The sequence below is a fragment of the Dipodomys merriami genome, unplaced genomic scaffold, assembly GCF_024711535.1.
Source record: "Dipodomys merriami isolate MVZ:Mamm:240054 unplaced genomic scaffold, mDipMer1.0.p SCAF_12, whole genome shotgun sequence".
NCBI classification, from domain to species: domain Eukaryota; kingdom Metazoa; phylum Chordata; class Mammalia; order Rodentia; family Heteromyidae; genus Dipodomys; species Dipodomys merriami.
Window position 1 is genome coordinate 4,184,185 of NW_027202493.1, and position 20,377 is coordinate 4,204,561.

At 36.3% G+C, this 20,377-nt stretch overlaps 1 protein-coding gene across 2 annotated transcripts in view; it reads right to left on the reverse strand.

Annotated features, from left to right (window-relative positions):
- The window catches only part of LOC138823001 (A disintegrin and metallopeptidase domain 3-like), a 76,143-nt gene that overhangs the window by 21,799 nt on the left and 33,967 nt on the right, over positions 1–20,377 (reverse strand). For both annotated transcript variants that reach the window (XM_070015945.1, XM_070015944.1), the window contains exons 7-13: positions 18,948–19,013; positions 17,730–17,801; positions 17,403–17,569; positions 16,198–16,279; positions 12,414–12,550; positions 8,916–9,102; positions 1,133–1,231 (exon numbers count right to left, since the gene is read on the reverse strand). In XM_070015945.1, the coding sequence (XP_069872046.1) occupies positions 1,133–1,231; positions 8,916–9,102; positions 12,414–12,550; positions 16,198–16,279; positions 17,403–17,569; positions 17,730–17,801; positions 18,948–19,013 (810 nt within the window). The remainder of the gene's footprint in view (positions 1–1,132; positions 1,232–8,915; positions 9,103–12,413; positions 12,551–16,197; positions 16,280–17,402; positions 17,570–17,729; positions 17,802–18,947; positions 19,014–20,377) is intronic.

Below are 20,377 nucleotides of genomic sequence, written 5' to 3' on the forward strand. Positions count from 1 at the left end.
GTATAGTTTGGTTATGATTTTAGCCCAATTTGTTTGATCTGATCTATATTCAGATACAACCAAGAGGAACTACTGGCCCTTGAGTAATATGGAATTGGTAGTATATGGAAGAATTGAGTGGGCCCTCAGAATGGATTAAAACTATACAGGTAACGTGAAGGTAGAAAGAAGGCAGAAAGTTACTTGAGGATATCCTCTAAATTGGAAATTGAGCATGTGTGAACTGAGTTTCTGTTGTTTGTCATCAGAATTCACTGATTATTTCAAAACCAATTAGATGATATAATAAATTTTTTAAATCCTTAGTCTAAGATATGGCTTGCCTACATGTTCAAGGCACATGGGTTTGATCTCCAGCACTGAAAAAGGAATTCTTAGTATCTACACTGCTATGGAATAGTACATACCCTCTATATAAACATGCTCCAGGGAATGAAGGACAGAAAAGAAATGGGTATTTGTGATTAAAAACAAAACCAAGTCAGATGCTGTGGCTCAGGAAGCTGAGAAGCGCAGAAAGCTGAGACTAGGATTGAGGTTTGAGACCAACATCGGCAAAAAAGTTCATGAACCCCCATTTCAACAATGAGTGTCTATACTCACAGTTATAGTAGAAAGCTTAAAAAAGGAGGATTGTTTGTCAGAATGACCCCAGGGAAGAAAATTAGGGCCTATCTCAAAAATAACCAGAGCAAAAAGAGCATTGTTGCTCAGATGTTACAATGCCAGTGCCTGCCTAGCAAAAAACCCTGAGAATAGGAATTAAACAAAAAAAAATTCTACCATGTAAAATATACATTAAAATGTTTGAAAAAAATTTCAAAGATGTGTTCAAAGACCGCTGAGAAAGGCTATCTACCAATACAACATTTTCACAGAAGAAAACAATGTGAGGGCTGGGAAGGTGGCTCAGTGGTAGAGCGCTTGCCTTGCATGCTCAAGGCCCTGGGTTCGATTCCTCTGCACCATATAAGCAGAAAAAAAAAAGCTAGAAGTGGCGCTGTGGCTCAAGTGGTAGAGTGTTAGCCTTGAGCTGAAGAGCTGAGGGACGGCGCCCAGGCCCAGAGTCAGGCCCCATGACCGCCCCCCCCCCCCAAAAAAAAGAAAACAATGTGAAATTGTGAAGCCTTACCTGACAAGTTCTTTTATTACAACATGGCCCGGTGCCACACTGGGCAAGTCCAATCAGAGTACAGGCTGTAGGATCGCAGCACTTTCTAAAAGCACATGCCTAAAAAGAAAAAATACAATCAAGTTAGGCATAAGGATTTTCAGTCAACTATACAACATGATTTATTTTAAAATATAGCCACATATGTTTTAATCAGTCTATAGACAACCTCTGAAGCCAGGCACCATATCAGAAATAGACTTCATAGGAGATATGGTCCCATAAGACTATGAAGGAGTCAAATATTCCTCCTGTCTGGTAAAATAGTGGCCTATGCAATCATACAAAAGACAAGTACATAGGTCCACAGAGTAACAGACTATATAATACTTCAGAAAGACAACAAAACCTATGCTATTGGTTTAAGCACATATTATATTATATATCATTATTTTAGAATGAATTCCTCCTACTTATCAAAAGTTTAGTCAGCCTTAGCTAGTCTGGAGGCTGAGATCCGTAAGATCACAGTTTGAGTTCAACCTGGGCAAAAAATGTTCACTAGATGCCATCTCCAAACTTATCAGCAAAAGGCCAGGCTGGAGTTCTGGCACAGTGGTAGAGTGCCAAACTAGCAAGCACAAGGTCCTAAGTTTAAACCTTAGAACTGGGGTTAACTTAAAATCTTAAGTTGAGCACCAGTGGTTCACACTTATCATTCTAGCTACTAATGAGGCTTAGATCTAAAGATCATAAGTTCAATGCCAGACTAGGCAGGAAAGTCTATGAGACTCTTATCTCCAATTAACCACCAAAAAAAGCCCTGAGTTCAAGCGTTAGTTCTGGCACACACAAAAATTAACTGTAACAGAGTAACAGGCAGGTCTCTCAGGAGGCATTACAAAGGATGCAGCCATTGTCACCATAGGAAATGACAGCTTCATACAAGAGAGAATAAGACTTGATGGTAGAAGATAGCAGTACTAACTGTGATCCTGTAGATGCCTAGGCACATATGTCTGTTACTTTTGTCTTAGTTCTTGCCTTTTTTACATAAAAGTTAAGAACAGACAAAAGACTGTACAAAATATAGAAACTATCTTATGCAGCTTTGCAATGTTTATTAAATATTATTACAAGAGTCAAAGACTTGAAAATGTACATTTATAAAGTAAATGCACTACACAGTAAAATAAGGTTCACACTTTTTATTACCAAAAGAGAATTTGTAAACTCAGTCTACAGTAAGAACAAAATGTTTACACATTCTTCAGACTGTGACATCCTAGACCCTGGCACTCACTCACCAATCACCAGAACTTGCCTACAGCACTTTCTAGTCCTGCAAGCTCCATTCATGGTATTGTCTTTATACCATATATTTGCTATATCTTTTCTGTGTTTGTGCATGTTTAGATACACCAATACTTTCCATTGTCTACAATAGTCAGTCCAATAACAGGCTGTGCAGGATGACAGCCTACAAGAAATGGGTACCATACCGGTGAGATGTGTGCTAGGCGCTATTATTTAGGTTGGAATGGTCTACACAACAATAAAATCACCCAGTGGTGTAGAAATTATCTCTATTTTAAGTGATACATGACTGCATACTGAAATATAGCTCTAAAACTCGACTGGTTTTTAACTTGCATATATATTGTAACAGCATTTCATTTAAACTTTAATATAGCATTAGAAAGAGGGCATTATGCTTCAAGGTACAAATAATACAAAATTATCAAGAAACTTGATGATGGGAAAAAAGTAAAAAATTCAATGACATGAAAGGGAAAATTAAAAAAAAAACTAGTATCAAAACTTGATCCTAAGGTAGAAGCAAAATTAGATCATTCACATTAGGTAATAGGAAGTTGAGTTTTAATGACTGTTTTAAGAATGGAACCCCATTGACATGGTTTCAGTATGGTCTATGCTCACCAAAGCTCACGTGGAGACTTGGTCACCAAGGAAAGTTTTGAGAGGTGCGGGATCATTAAGGCTGCTCTCATAAACTGGGTTAATGATGCTAAGAGTGGCACCAGCTCTCCCACAGTGTCATGGGATGAAGCTGATCGTACACTGGCACTGGCAACATGTTCTTGGAACTCCCAACTTCCACAACTCTGTAACTTATCCTTTCTGCCAGACTTCATTACATATAACAAGAAAATATAAACTGGAAGTCACACACTGGTAAAATAGATAGGTACAATTTATCACTAAGAAGTTTAAGAAATCAAAAGTATTCTTCCATCCTCAGCACTACCTAGAAAAAGGGTATTTTCTTACTCCTTCTGAGCTTTTTTGTGTGTGTCAGTCATGAGGCCTGAACTCTGGGCCTGGGCGCTGTTCCTCGGCTCTTCAGCTCAAGGCTAGCGCTCTACCACTTGAGCCACAGCGCCACTTCCGGCTTTTTCTGCTTATGTGGTGCTGAGAAATCGAACCCAGGGCCTCATGCATGCAAGCCAAGCACTCTACCACTGAACCACCTTCCCAGCCACTTCTTCTAAACTTTTTATTAAGCATTTATTATTTAACATCTTGTATATTTTGTAATTTAACTATTTAGGTTGACAAAAACTGAAATGTTGCCTGCTGCTGGTTCACACCTATAATTCCAACTATTTAGGAAGCTTGGATAAGAATAATCTCTGTTCTAGGCTAGTCAGGACACCAAAGTCCACAAAACTCCATATCAGATGAAGAAGCTTGCCACGTTAATGCTTGTCTGTCATCCTGACTATGATAGAATATACAAAATAGGCAGATGGTGATCCAGGCATAGACCCGGGATGACAGGGGGAGAAGAACCTAAGGCAAATATCTAGTATAAAAGTGGACAGATATTATTCAGCTGTAGAGTAGCAGCAAGCCTCAGGCTCAGAGTTCAAATCCTAGTACAACAACACAAACAAACACATCTGAAATATTCCTCTACTTATAGAAAAATACCTCATAAATCACGCTTGCTCCTTTATTCCATATATAGGATGATATATACAGAATATACTATATATGTGTATATATATATATATATATCCTCCATATATAGGATATCCTATATATGGGATTATTTGATAATTTTGATCAATAAACTTTGCAAACATTTCCCTAAAAACAAGCCAGTTATTGAAGCTACTGTTAAGCAAGTTATATGGGGACTCAATAACTTCTATGATCTAAATTTTGTATGCCTACAAAAATCATAGGAAGTTGAAATTTAAAAAAAAACTAGTTGCACGAATGAATGAATATTATTCCTGTTTTAAAATAAAAAAGCTTGCCCCAAAGATTTGAACATCATAACTTAAAAGGTTTTCAATTCTATATTTTGTATTTCTTATTGAAAATAAACCTTACTAAATCCAGATAAGGTACTGTGAAATGATATTTACATGCTATATTACCTATACAGCATGTAAAGATTTACTGTGATTGTCTTAATAACCTATTGCTTTGTTATAGAACATGGTAGTGCCTCCCCTGAGTATATTATTGTTGAAAAATGAGAGCCAGCAAAAAATTATTTGTTCAAATCTGAAGTCAGTTGTAAAACAATACAACTTTTCCCTGAGATTTGTGGGTTAAGACAAGAAATACCAAATTCAGGGGCTGGGAAGGTGGCTCAGTGGTAGAGCGCTTGCCTTGCATGCATGAGGCCCTGGATTTGATTCCTCAGCACCACATAAGCAAAAAGAAAAAAGCTGGAAGTGGCGCTGTGGCTCAAGTGGTAGAGTGCTAGCCTTGAGCTGAAGAGCTGAGGGACAGCGCCCAGGCCCAGAGTTCAGGCCCCACAACCTGACCCCCCCCCAAAAAAAAAGAAATACCAAATTCAAATGCGAAGATTTTCATATTTATCCACACAGTTATTTGTTTCTTGACAATTTCACCTCTTCTCACTTTTTTGTAATATATGAAAGAACACTGAAAGTCATTTTACACATAAGAAACATTTATTGCAATAGAACAGCAAGGTGAGACAGGGGCTGACAGTTCTTCATTCAGTATATCACTCAGACATTAAGGAGGAACTGATATTTTTGCCAAGCAGAGTAAAACACCTGTCCTATCCCTATAGATTTAGGAGGAGACAATTTTAAAAAGAAACTAGAGTGACAGAAGAAATGCAGGCAGAAGTGAGGCATTCTGTGTAGTGAAACCAGGAAGACTTCATGAAGAGGTTGTATTTGACACTAATTCTAAAGAGGTCCTACACAGTGCTGAGGCCCTCAGGGTGACCAGTGGGTTTTAGCAGTGGAATTTAGAATTTTACTTAGCTTAGCCAGTGGTAAGCTACTCAGGAGACTGAGATCTGAGGATCATGGTTCAAAGCCAGCATAGGTAGTAAAGTCTGTGAGACTCTTATCTTCAGTTAATTACCAAAAAAGCAAGAAGTGGAGCTGTGGCCCAAGTGGTAGAGCACTAATTTTGAGCAAAAAAGCTCAAGAACAGAGCCCAGGCCCTGAATTCAAGCTCCAGTACCAGCAAAAAAATACACACAAAAAAATTTACTTAGCTTTAATTGGTTTACATATAAATAGCCACATGTATATGTTAATCATGCATTATTTTCTATACTTCATGATATTTTATTGCTTGGCATATGTTGGGACTAGCTAATTGAATTATTACAGATATTAAGCAACTTGTGAGTGTGACTTTTATAGACAAACCAAACAATCTAAAGCCTCAATCACATCCTTCATCATATTATTTTGTCATTTGTGGGGCTTGAACTCTGGGCCTGGGCACTGTCCCTCAGCTCTTCAGCTAAAGGTGAGTACTCTACCACTTGAGCCACTTCCAGTTTTCTGAGTGGCTTATTGGAGATAAGAGTCTCATTTGGTAAAATTATATATGACTCAAAAATATAAAATGCTTAGGTATATAAATTAAAATTTTGAAGATACAATTGCTTCTCAATTCAATTCCTACAGATGAAGCTAGAACAATTGTCTATCCCTATCTTGATGTACAGAGGATCCATTATTAAAACTATTCACTCTATGATTCATCACAAGATTTCATAAAATGGCCAACATTTTGACAAAAACACGTGACTGTTGTAAAACTGCTAAAGTAGCTTATAACTATTATTTTATATGCCAAAAATTACATAATCAAACAATAAAACCCTTAGGTGATATGTCCCATACCTGCTGGGTCATTTGATTACTTTTTGATTTCATCCAATTCTTATCTTCAGTACATACTATTTTATTTATGGATGCTTTTACATTCAGGAAAACTAGTGAGGTAACTAATTGAAAGTTTATTTTAAACTACTTTCCTAATTGAGAATTCCTAAGAAGTCCCACTGATAAGAAGCACTTGTTTCACTACGTTAGTTTTAACTAGTTACATAAGGTGTTGCAGACACAGTGGTACTTAGGCCACACTGAGTTTGACTGGGCTGCCTAAGCTGAAGTTATTACTGTTGGCCTGTGTGGCAATTAAATTTGCTTTGAATGAAAAGCACATATTGACACTTATCAAACAGTTACTAGAAGTCCAATGTCTTTAATAACAATTTTTTAAAGCCCCTCATAGGCTCTAACGCATTTCAAGACTTCTGTACAAGTCGTTATGTCGAAAAACGAACTTAACAACTTTGGTGGGGGCAAGGGGAAGGAGGATCGGGTGGGGGGAGGGGAGAAGTATGGAAAGGGATGGGAAGGGGGAAACGACGAGGAGGCAACAATGCTTGATAAGAAATGTACTCGTTATCTTGCCCATGTAATTGTAACTCCTCTGTACGGTATTTTCACAATTAAAAGAAAGAAAAGAAATAAATACATTAATTAATTAAATTAAAAAGAAAATAAAGACTTCTAGGCATCACTGTACTCTGCCAAAGCATGTTTGCACTGATGTTAAGTCCTTTGTGACTTCTGACTAGTGACAGCCAGATACTTCCAGAGCTAGAACTTGGAGATTGGGTCTTTTGGAAATGAACCAACTTTGTCCTTGAATCCATTGGAAGGGGCCATCCAAACACAACACTCCCATCTTGTCCAAAAGGATTCTTCAGAACCCTAAGACTGTTCATTGGAGACCTCAAAGAAGAACTGAATAGGGGTGCTTCTCTTTCAAGGCAGCTGGCATCTGAGATGTAGACAATTACTCAATTACAGGTCAGAACTCTGTTCCTGTTCTTCCTTTCATTTTATTTCCTAGTTATTTGTTTGTTTGTTTGTTTATTTGGTACTGAGGCTTGAATGCAGGGCCTCAAGCTTGCTTAGCTTGGTTGCTCATGGCTAGCACCTTCCACCTGAGCAATGCCTCCAGCCTGACTTACAAGCATTTCCATCCTAAAGAACAAGCATTTCCATCCTAAAGAACAGAAAGAACACTGAAAGGCTAAATGAGAAGAATTTCTGTACAGAAACAGCAAAACTTTCACTGTTATTACCAAGATACCTCATGAAGCCAAAAATTAATGAGATTCTTATGGGTGTACAATAATTTCAAAATAAATAAATCCTTTACATCAAAAATTATGTTGAAGAAACTAGTAAAATAGCAGACATTTAACACATTAATGATCAGCATAAGAAATATATGAAGACAAAGTAAAAAAAGAACACCTAATAAGGGATGAAAGCCAAAAAATCAATTGGGTAAAGTCTAATTTAAACCATACAGAGATAACTTTCTCTACACATAATCTGGCAATACTACATGCTGATTAGTGCGTAAAATCTCAGGCTTTATTGTCAGAAAAAGCCTTTAGAAGTATAACTTTGCATAATTATAAAGTAAAATTTTCCTTATTCACCTACTTGATAACCCAGAAATTCCCTATATCCATATTTAACTATCAGACTCTTACCAAAATTAAGTATAACGCATTAAAAAACAAGTATACAAACCTTGTAAATATCCAAAACCAGGAAAAGTCAATCGTATTTTCCTATATATATAATGGATAATTAAATGAACATATAAAAATCACATGAATATTTTCCACAGTATAATGATGAAAAGCTAGCCCCAGAAGTCATGCTTTTGGTGTTGTCATATTTTTGTTGTTGTAAAATTGACTGCTAATAAATGTATGATAAAATTGAAACAAAGGTACTATTAGACAGAAAACTTTGGTGATTGTATCTATATCTCAAATAAAGGAAAGGATGAGGCAGAGAAGCAATTCAACAAGCATCATGCAACTAACCTAGTTCTGTATAACCACGCTGGAATAAATGACGCTTCCATGGATGCCATGGCTGAAATCAAATGATGAGGCTACACATGACAACACATTTGCTACCTTGCTGAATCAATGTAGCCACCTCAAAGAAATTTGGAAATAATTTAAGTGATGATTAGGTTACAACTGCCTCTGAAATTGATGGTAGAGAATATTGCTAATAATGACTGTACAGGGATAATGTTTTATCCATACAATATCCATAATTTTAACTCTTTAAATACTTCAAATTCAGAATGAATCAATTGTATTTATACAATTGTATTTATATCCCTCTTAGATCATATATGTGTGGGTATATTTTATACATATTCATAAATGCATGTTTATAGACACACACATATGTCCACACACATTTTTGAGCCAAAGTCTCACTATATAGTCCAGTCTGGTCAGGAAATCATGATCCTCTTGTCATAGCTCTCCAGTGCTGGGATTACAGGCATGTACTAATATGCCTGGTACTCTCTCTTAGATATTTAATAAATTTGTGCTGTCTTTAACAAAGATGTTTTCCTCCCTTCTGTCGTGACTCCATATAAGATACACACAAAAAAGTCCTTGGACAAGCTAGGAAAGTTTATCACTAACCTCTGGCTTCCCACAATCACATTGTTCTGATGCTTCCAAAATTCCATTGCCACAAGTGCCATTTATGGGTTGGTAAATCAATTCTGAAAGTTTCTGATTTTGAAGACATTCAAATTCAGGCCTTGAAACTATATGCTTAAGTTGGTCCACGCTGCAACTGCTAAAACGCTTTATACCACGGGAATGTCTAAAATTAAATTATACGCCTCAGATAAACGAAATAAAGCCAATATCAAAGTAAAATGTTTTAATAAAGTACTGTGACTTCTGGGCAGCTTCATTTACAGAAGAAGATCCAAGAAACCAAGGAAATTTTCATGTTTAATGCAAAATTAAACACAAGCAACAAAGTCTAGGGGTTGGATTTTTTGTTTGTGTTTGTGTTTGTTTGCTTGTTTGGTGGGGGTTTGAAGTCAGGGCCTTGTTCTTGCTGGGCAAGCTGAATCACACACACTCCAGCCATAAGTGCACTTATATTCCCGGAAAATTTGCTTCCTAGAAAAGGTAAGATGCCAGCATTATGTCCTGTAATGACCCTAAGTGCTTTAGTGTATAGTTTTTATGCAGAAGTGAATTCTCTGTAGCCAGACTAGCTGCTTCAGAATCAGGAAAGAATGTATGCCAATAGTCTTCTTGGCTTAGAGTTGTCTATGTTTTGTTTAGCTTTTATGGTCGTGAAAACTTATATAATTACAGATTGTACCATGGCCCTCACTCGAAGTCTGTGGCATATGTCCTAATGATCAGACTTTGGTCTTAACAGGCTTTGGTCTAATCATATGTGTCTTGCTAGTGTTACCAACAGAGAATTTTGTGTTTGTTTCATTGTGATCTAAAAAGTGACATGCAATTTCAATTTCTTGTATTAGTCACAGAAGTCAATTTATTACTGATAACAATTACATTGGACATACTTTGGTATATCCACTAATTTTCACTGCTCAAATAAGTACTTTTTTCTGTCTGGATTTATAAATGTTTAAAGAGAATTATTTTGAGTTAACCTAAGTTCCTCATTCCCAATTACAACTTGCAATATACTCAATTATATATTTGCATTCATATGTTTATCTATATTACTGAGTAGATTGTAATCTGTTACTATCATTATTTGATGTTCCAATCATCCTATATTTAGCTCCTTCCTACTGGCTTTGTCCCTTTAAAGAACCTCTGTAATTCTATGAGCATTTCCTTAGTATTAGATAGCATGTTCCAGGCTCATTTTTGCCTTTTCTCCTTAGCCCTAGAATAGATCCTTTCTTTCCCTATTCTATTTAGTAGACCAGAGTACTTAAAAGACATAATCTAGGTGACACCTGCACTCATTATCAGATTTCTTTTTAAAATTATCTTTAAGTAGTTGTACAAAGAGGTTTCAACTCAACATGTCAGTTTATAAGTACAATGCATCTGGATCAATGTCACTCCTTTCAGCATTCTTCCCCATCTTCCTCCCCACCTCACCTGTCCCCTCATTTACACGCATTCCATTTTCACAATGCACATTGCCTATTATGACTGTATTTACTCACCTTTTCTGTCTCTGTTGGTTTCTTTAGGTTAGAGATCAATGTCATACCAGCCTATGTAGCTCCCCAGTTCTTTGCCCTCTCCTGCAATTTGTGAAATCTCCCCTAGTATTGTTCCCTGGCTGCCATGAACAAACATACTAGTATTTCAATGCTGACTGGGACCGTTGCATTCTGGGATGTGGATTACTCAACCATTTCTCACTGTTTTCTCCCACACAGTTTTCCATAACAGAGATCTTATTTCATCCCTGATTGGCTCTACCTTGTCATAAATGTAGGGCATTCTTTTGGGGGACTTTCACTATATACTTTGGTTTTGGTTTATTTTCCTAAGGCTTTTGTCTACTTGATCTGAGGGATGGGAAGAGTAACATACAAGTTGGTGCTTTCACTCTGTGGACTCCATCCTGTTTTATTATTACTGTTGTTGCTGCTGCTCCGGCTGTTGCTGCTAAGGTTTGCCAGTAATGGGATATGAATTCAGGGCTTCATGTTTTGCTCAGCTTGCTTGATTGACACACTGCCACTTAAGCCATACCTCTACACTGACTTTTTCTGGTTATTTTGAAGATGAAATCTCACAGGCTATTTTGCCCCCTACTGACCTTGAATTATATTCCTTTGTCCCCCAGCCTCCTGAATAGCTAGGATTACAGGAGAGAGCCACTGGAATCCAGCTTTCTCTCTTATTCGTGGGGGGGGGGCGGTCATGGGGTTTGAACTCAGGGCCTGGGTGCTGTCCCTGAGCTCTTTTTACTCAGGGCTAGTGGCTCAACTACTTCGAGCCACAGCATTACTTCTGGTTTTCTGGTAGTTAAATGGACTTTCCTGTACAGACTAGCTTCAAACCACAATCCTCATATCTCAGCCTCCTGAGTAGCTAGGAGTATAGGTGTGAGCCACTGGGGCCCCGCCCCCATATTCTTAAAAAACTTTCTTCCCTATGTAAGACTCCATCAATAACTTGTCCCTATCTCTAAACAAAATTTTCTTCCTTTTTGTGTGGACCTCATGATGGTGCTTTCCCAAGTCAGCCTACTGACTTGGGAAAGAAGAATCTGGCCTTAGTGGCTACTTGCTACTCTGTGGACTCTTACAACATTATCTGCTCATGAATTTAATTCTTTTCCATATGGTGATGGCTCGTACATCTTAGAACTTCTGTCCTCTAAGATGACTCAATAACTCATATGTAACATTAACAAATTGTTCCATAGATTTCTCCTCATTTCTTCTTCTCTGAAGAAGCACTGACCTTTTTCAATATCCATTAATCAATTGTGATATCCAAGAATCCATGAATAATTCTTACCATCTCCCTTCCTCTTAATCTTAAGAAACATCTACAGGTTGATATGGGAATCTTCACTTGTAAGACTATTTCCCTCAGATATATTGTCACTCCGTTTACAGGGCAGTTTTTATGATCCATACTGCTTTAATTGGCCAAATTGTGTTTTGTCACATTTATTATCCACCCCACTTTACCACACCATCAAAGGCTTTCTTCCATTTTCTGTACCATCTCCTAGACTTCATCGCTTAACTCATGTATTTCACTTTGCTTCCCTGTACCCCAAATAGTCTCCTGTGCAGCCCCAACCATTATATTTGCCTTGTCCATTCTTGCCCACCCACTCTCACTACCCTATCAATTTCTTCCCAAGTCTGTGGAGTTCTCAGACATCTTATTATCGGTATATCAATGCATTTTGTCCCCATGTAATATCTACCAGCAATTTCAACAAGACTCCAGTAACTCTAGAAATTTTATCAAAACCCACTTCCCCTCTATGCACAGATATCACCCTACACTCATTTCATTTAATGTTTTAAATAAGTACATATGTATTTATTAATAAAATTCAATCCATTTGTGATGTAAGAAACTATGGGTCAAAAGAATACTATAACTATTTCCCAAGAGCAGTTATAAATTTAATATTTTAAGAAAGCAGCTTACATTGCTTTGGTATTCATTATGCATATTTGTTCTGGACAGTAACAATCGTAGGTATCATCATATGTCATTCCCAGATTAATTCCAAGCAGCTGTGCTAGAACAACTGAAAATGCCTCCAAGCTTATCATCTTCGGGTGCTAAACAGAGAAACAAGAACATAGTTATTGCCTAGATTATTACATTAACAAACTGTCCCATATATTTTTCCTTTTCTAAAGCACTGATCTTTTCAGCTTTTATTAATAAATTATGATATCCAATAACTCATGAATAATTCTTACTATTTCTCCTCCTCATAATCTTTTTTTTTTTTTTTTTTTTTTTTTGGGCGGTCAGGGCTTGAGCTCTAGGCCTGAGCACTGTCCCTCAGCTCTTCAGCTGAAGGCTCGTGCCATACCACTTGAGCTACAGCACCAGTTCTGGTTTTCTGGTGGTTTATTGGAGATAAGAGTTTCAAGGACTTTCCTGCCCAGGCTGGCTTTGAACCGCCATCCTCAGATCCCAGCCTCCTGAGTAGCTAGGATTACAGGCATGAGTCACCGGCGCCCAGCCTCCTCATAATCTTAAGAAATGTCTATGGATGGATATGAGAACCTTCACCTCTCTTGTATTATTATTTCTCTCAGATATATTGTTACTTAATTTATAGGGCATTTTTTAGATCTTATCAATTATTTCATAATATTATCTAAAGATAATGCTATTCAAAGCTTTTTCTTAGGAATAGATATAAAATAGATAAATAACTAAATTTGTTACTCTCAAAACTTTGTCATAAAATACATCATAAAAAGTAAACAAACATTTTGGGAATGAGAATTTTTTAGTAGCTCTGACTCTTTAAGAGAAAGCTTAGGGGAAAAAATGGCAGGTTCCAAAGGACTAAACATTCAAGTCCTTTTGACCACAGAAATAGTTTACTCAAATTATTTGTTTCAAAAAATAGAATAGCATATATTATTTTGCCAATAGTATTCTTATAAATCAGTACTTCAATAATTTAGTCTGTTCCTGGGTATTACATAGCATATATACATTATATGTTATATATATTATATATATTATATATAATATATATTTATATATATCAGTATATATAAAAATATACAAATAAATATATATAAATATATTATATATAAAATATATTATATATAAAATATATATTATATATTATATATATGTATATTACAGAGAGAGAGAGAGAGAGAGAGGCTTTTCTTTTGGCTTCTTTCACTTGGGTACTATTTAATATTTCCTTGTTTTTCAGTGTGTTTTTTTGAAGTTCAATGGCTAATTTTCCTAAATTACTGTATGATATTCCATTGTATAGTTATACTGAATTTGAACCCGTTCTGTGATTAAATGACAGGTTTGTTACTTTTAAGCTGTGGCAATGATGAATGAAGCTGCTGTGGACATTCATGTATGCTTTGGGGGTATATGTTTCTTGTTTTCAGTTCATTTGAATACCAAGAAGGATAATTAGTGGATCATGTATTAACAGGAGGCTGGGAAGTGTAAGACATTTCCAAACCCACTATTTTGCTAGTGGAAGCCATGCGCACTGAATACTGTAAAATGATTCTATAATGCATTACAGACAATACAGTAGGCAGAAGACACACACTGCTTGGACTGGAAAGCTTCATACTGCTAATGTTTCATTCCACACAAAGCAGCCTCAAGTCACTGCAATCTCAGCCACAGCCCTAATAGCATTTTTTTCAGAAATAGTAAAAAAAAAAAAAAGTTCAAAAATTCATGTGTAATCTCAAGGGACTCAAAAAAACAATTTTGGAAAAGAAAAAAATAGTGGAACCACATACACTTATTTCAAAACAGTACAAACTAATCTATAGCAATCTAAACAATCAGTAGTCATAAGAAAGATGAGTGAACAAACTAGAGACCCTAGAAATAAAATCTTATATAATCAAATGACCCATAATAGAATTCTCAATACCATTCAATGCAAAAAACGTATATCCTTCAAAAAATGCTTTTGAGACTAATGGACACCTACACATAAAAAAACATTAAATCAGGCTAGAACTTTATAGACTATTGAAACATTAACTGAAAATGAATTAAAGACTTAAGACAGAAGAACCAAAACTCTAAAACTCCTAAAATTTAAGAGAAGGGAGGTTCGTGACATTGATGCCACCATGATATTAAATATACAACTCCAAAAGCACAGAAATAAATATAAAAATACACAAATGACAGTACACCAAATTTCAAAACTTTCTGCTTCAGTTTGTATAATCAAAACAGTAAAGGCAACCTACAAGAAGGATAAAATGTCTGCAACTCATGTGTCTGATATATCTAGAATATACAGAACTGAATATTGTAGGTGTCACTTAGTGATAAAGCATTTGCCTAGTAAGACTATGGTCTTGAGTTCAAACCCCAGTACTGCCAAAAAAGAAAACCATTCTCAGAATATACAACTCTAACTCAACAACAGAAAAATCAAATAAATCACTTTAAAAATAAGCAAAAGACTTGAATAGACATTTCTCAAAATATACTAAAGGATAATAAGTATAAAGAAGATATTTAACATTAATAACAATCATAGAAATGCACATCCAAACATGAGCTGTCACATCACATCCATTATGATGCTTCTATTAAGCAAAAACAGTCAGAAACTAAGTTTGGTAAGGATGTGGAAATAAAGTGTGAATTGCTGGTAGGATTCCAAGTTAGTGAAAACAATATGGTGATTCCTCAAAATATGAATAACAGAACTAATGTGATCCAGCAACATCACTTCTGGGTATATATCCAAATAACAAACAGATATTTCTACTCCATGTTCTTTGCAGTATGATTCATGATGACCAAAGTATGGCAATGACCAAAATGTCCACTGACAGAATGGACAAAGAAAAATACAGCATATAATCATAATAAAATATCATTCAACCAACCAGACACCACACCTGTAATCCTTTCTACTCAGGAGGCTGGGATCTGAGGATCACAGTTTGAAGCCAGCCATGAGACTCTTACCTTCAATTAACCACCAAAAACTCCAAGTGGGGCTGTGGCTCAAATTTGTAGTGCACCAGCCTTGAGCAAAAGGTCAAATCAACAACAACAAAATGTATTCAACCATTAAAAAAAAATCATGTCACATGCTACAATATAAATACATTACATTACATGTAATAAGTCAGTGGCAGAAAGACATGTGCTGTATGATTTTACTTATATAACGAATCTAAGCTTGTTAAGTTGGTGGAAACAGTAGAATAATCAGACCAAAGAAGAGTTGTTCACTTTATGTAGTGCCTCAGTTATAAAAGGAACAAGAAAGTTGTAAAGATTTATTTTAATGGTCTGGGAAGGTGGCTCAGTGGTAGAGTCCTTGCCTTGCATGCATGAGGCCCTGAGTTCAATTTCTCAGCACCACATAAGCAGAAAAAGCTGTAAGAAGGGCTGAGGCTCAAGTGGTAGAGTGCTAGCCTTCAGCTGAAGAGCTGAGGGACAGCGCCCAGGCCCAGAGTTCAGGACTCACAACCGACAAAATCAAAACAAACAGAAAAAAAGATTTATATTAAGTGTATATGTATATATTTAATACCACTGACATGTACACAAATGGTTAAGAATAGAATTTATGTGTTTCCTCTAACAATAACCTCTCAAATCCTTAAAAGAGTCATCTTATAATTATTTTTCAAGACAGTATGATAGTCACATCATATTTATTTTTAACTACTGGAGTGTCTAAATCTTCTGTTTATAGATTTGAGAATTAAACACTCACCAGTGCAATTCCTGCTGCAAACTTTGGGTTGCAGACCAGTCCATGATAAGCTGCTCCCACATAGTCAGAAGAGTCCTTAAAACTACATAATAAAATTTCTCTTGTGAATACATGTATTTCAAAAGATTGATAACTTAATGCCCTTTTACAATAAATATCTACCTTCTTCTAAATATCAATGTTACATGTTATAAATCATTTCTCATCCTGTCAATCATTTCCTAAATAATTTTAAAAATCAACAGTTGGGTTTTCTTTCATAGATCATATGATCATAATTCTAAAAGCTGTTAGATTTTATCTGGTACTCATCCCCAAACCTAGCACTACTTAATCCTTCCCAAAACATTCTTCATTCTTGACACCAGTGGACGAATGTAATTCTAAAATCAAGAAACCAATGTTGCTTATTGGTAAGACTTCCAAGTAGTGAGCAAATCCTCAAACCACAATTTTGACATAGTGCTGGAGAAGTGTGAGAAGAAAGGAGGAAGAGCATTGATGATGCACAGTACAAGCAGAGATTGCCTGCAGCTGGTGAACTCACTCCTTGTAGCTCATTCATTTTGTTTTTTAATCCTGACCTGAGATTCCACAGGAGAAAACAGTAGATGTACTTATATCCCATATTATTTAGGGTATTTCTAATTTTATGTTCACTATTCACATGTAATCAAAGGATTAAAGCAAAAACTTACTACATAAAGACTCTTGAAAGACACTGAACAAGTAACTAGATAAAGGCATCGTAGGTAGCATAGGAATACTACAAGGAAAGCATAGGGAAAGAAAAGTGGCCCCCTCCCCTCCAGCTGACCATCATTTGTATGCCTTGTTATATGATAATCAACTGCTATGGGCACCCTTTGCTTTCTGTGGAATAATTTTCATTTTATGGAATGTTAAGATGATGTTTTGGCTATTTACCTTTGAGAAGACCCCCTCCCTTACAATGATATGAACCCAATGCTTTCCTTACCAGCTTAAAAAAATCTTATGTTACAATAAAAATAGTTATTTTTAAAAGTTCTTACGTGACTGATCTAGTATAGGAAGAACAGCCTACTGTCATTCTGTTACCTAGTTACCTGAATTTTATGTATTGCATTTTGCCAGGACAATATTTATTCTGATATTTTCAAAATGTCTTATACTGTACATGATTTGGACAAATAATATATACAACTAGATGAATCAGTGCTCACAGTAGTAAGAATGTCACATCATCAAACCTCTGGAATGGCATGCTTTGTTGCCATAACAGAAACCTTTGGAGTATTTCATTGGCATCCCCATCTGTTGAAATCATATTCTGATCTGTCCAGACCTCCAAAGTTGATAGCAGGACAGTCACATTCACCTGAGAGTACATCTGAAAAGACAAGATACTGTGAGCCACGTAACTCTCACAAGTTCACCAAGGAACCCATTCTTCAGAGTAAATAGTAGGAACACACTTGATATAGAAATGCAAACACTATTCAGTCAAACAATGTGAATTCGTTATCTAAATATGAATCCTAAATACTTACAGTGTTAAGGAGAGCAAAGACATAGACAACCTTCTGGATTGTGATTCCCATCTCAGAGCCCATATAATCATACTGAAAGACAAATGTGTTTTCTTAATCACTAGTCTAAGTGACAGAAAAACTATATTATTTTTCATTCAATTTTTTTTCCAGTAGCAGGGTCTGAACTCAAAGCTTTGAGAGCTTGCTCGGCAGGTTTGGCCATATGGTTGGCACTCTACCACTTCAGCCACACCTGCAACCTGGCTTTTGCTGGTTATTTTGAAGATGGAATCTCACAGATTTGTTTGCTTGGGCTAGCTTCCAACCATAATTCTACAGCTCTCAGCCTTCTGACTAGCTAGGATTATAGGTGTGAGCCACCAGCACCCAGCTTTTTCTCTCATTTGTCTTTGTTTTGGATGGTAGTTATTTTTTTTAATTTTTTATTGTGAAAATACTGTACAGAGGGGTTACAATTACATGGGCAAGATAATGAGTACATTTCTTATCAAGCATTGTAGACTCCTCCTTTGTTTACCCTTCACATCCCTTCCCACCCCCCCCCCACCTTCCCACCCATCCCTCCCACCCCCGCTCCCACCAAAGTTGTAAAGTTCTTTTTCGACATGAAAACTTGTACGTCTCATTAGTTATTCCTTTCAGATAATCAGTCTCTCACATTTTTGCTTAGAGGGGCTGGGAAGGTGGGTCAGTGGTAGAGCGCTTGCCTTGCATGCATAAGGCCCTGGGTTCGATTCCCCAGCACCACATAAGCAAAAAGAAAAAAAGCCAGAAGTGGCGCTGTGGTTCAAGTGGTAGAGTGGTAGCCTTGAGCTGAAAAGCTGAGGGACAGTGACCAGGCCCAGAGTTCAGGCCCCACAACCAGACCCCCCCCAAAAAATTTTTTTTGCTTAGAGAAGTCTGAACTGTGATTCTCCCACCTGTACATCCCACTCAGCTGGACCACATATGCATACCACCACACCTGGCTTCCTGGTAGAGATAAGTCTCACTCAGTTTTGTCTAAGATCTGTCCCTGAACTGTTTTACAGTGAGAAAACAGAGAAACCACATTTTGAGAGGTAGAATTGGGAGTCTTTATTGGAAAGCTAGCGAATGCACGCACACTCTTGTCACAAAGACTTGCAACCCCACACGAATACAATAGAAATGTCATATTTCTTCAAATTTTAATATCAAACAAAGGTATTAGGAAATAAATCAACAATGCCTTACCAATGCTTGGCCCATGACGACTTTTATTTTCAGTGTTCTCTTCAATAGTATAACATCTAAATTTTTCTGCAAAACAGTGGACATGAATTAAATGAAACAGATTTTACATTGTAGTTACCATGTGTTAAGTACATATTAATACATTCCATATACTCACAGAGATTTATATATCAATATCTATATATATTAGATATGTTTATATTGTATACATACATGTACATGGAGATTGCAGATTCCGATATAAATATAGAGAGATATAAAATAAGAAAAGAAGAAAATGGGCTGGGCAACAGTGGCTCAGGACGCAAAGTGAGCCACTTGGGAGGCTGAGCCCTGGAGAGGTGAGGTTCAAAACCAGCATGGGCAGAAATGTCTCCAAAATCACCAACAGAAACCAGGGCTGTCTTTAACAAGAAAGCTGGGTGAGAATGTGAGGCAATATATGTTTAAATATAAATGACAGGAACAAATCAGAAATATTTTATATTTTAATTACATTTAAAATGCAAACAAGACACTGAAATTAGGTAAGAATCTATCTGTCTTTCCTCTTAAAGCATTTTGTAGCCAAGCTTCAAGGTGAAAAAAACTTACCTCAATTTTCTTCTAAATATTGCCTGCATTTTTTCATTGCTTTTGTATTTTTCTTGATTATAGTGACTTTGTTGAGCTCTTGACTTACAAAAGAATCCATTTTATGGATTGGCAGCTAAAATATACATTCATGTAGCCATTTCCTTCCAGAAGATAACATGTCAATAGCCGACAGGATTTTCTCCCATTCAGCATCCTGCCCTATTGTGATTGTTAGTAGTTCCTAACTTTTTGGTAAATTGTGTGTCATTTTATACATTTTGTTTATGCATTAGCTTGTTCGTTTTTGTTTTTATACATTTTAGCGATTGTAAATAAAGTTGCACTGAATATCCATTTACAAGTCTGTGTGCAGCAATGTTTCATTTTTCCTGGTTAAATACCTAAAGATTATTGCAATTGTGAGTTTCTACAGGAATATGAATGAGACAAATGAGCCTCCTAGGGTTTAAACCGGATCATTATTCTGCTCATCAGGCGTGTGAATGTGGGAGCTCTTTACATCTGTCAGTGACTTCTTCAATTTCTTCATATTTGTTGTTTTGTTGTTATTTTTTCTCCATAGAAATCCTTAATAGGTCTTGGTAAGTTAATTTCTAGTTATTTTTTGTGGTTATCAAGAATAAGACTGTGATTTCTGTCATAACACCTTTAAAATATTAATCTATAGGTTTGTTTAAATTTATTTATATTTTGATGTGTCTTTATGTGGTTTTGGTATCGGTAATGCAGGCTTCATAGAATGCATTTAGAAGCATTCTTTCTTTCTTTTTATTTTGAATATTGGAGTTTGAAGTCAGAGCCACACACATGTTTGGCTTGCTTGCTCCAAAGAT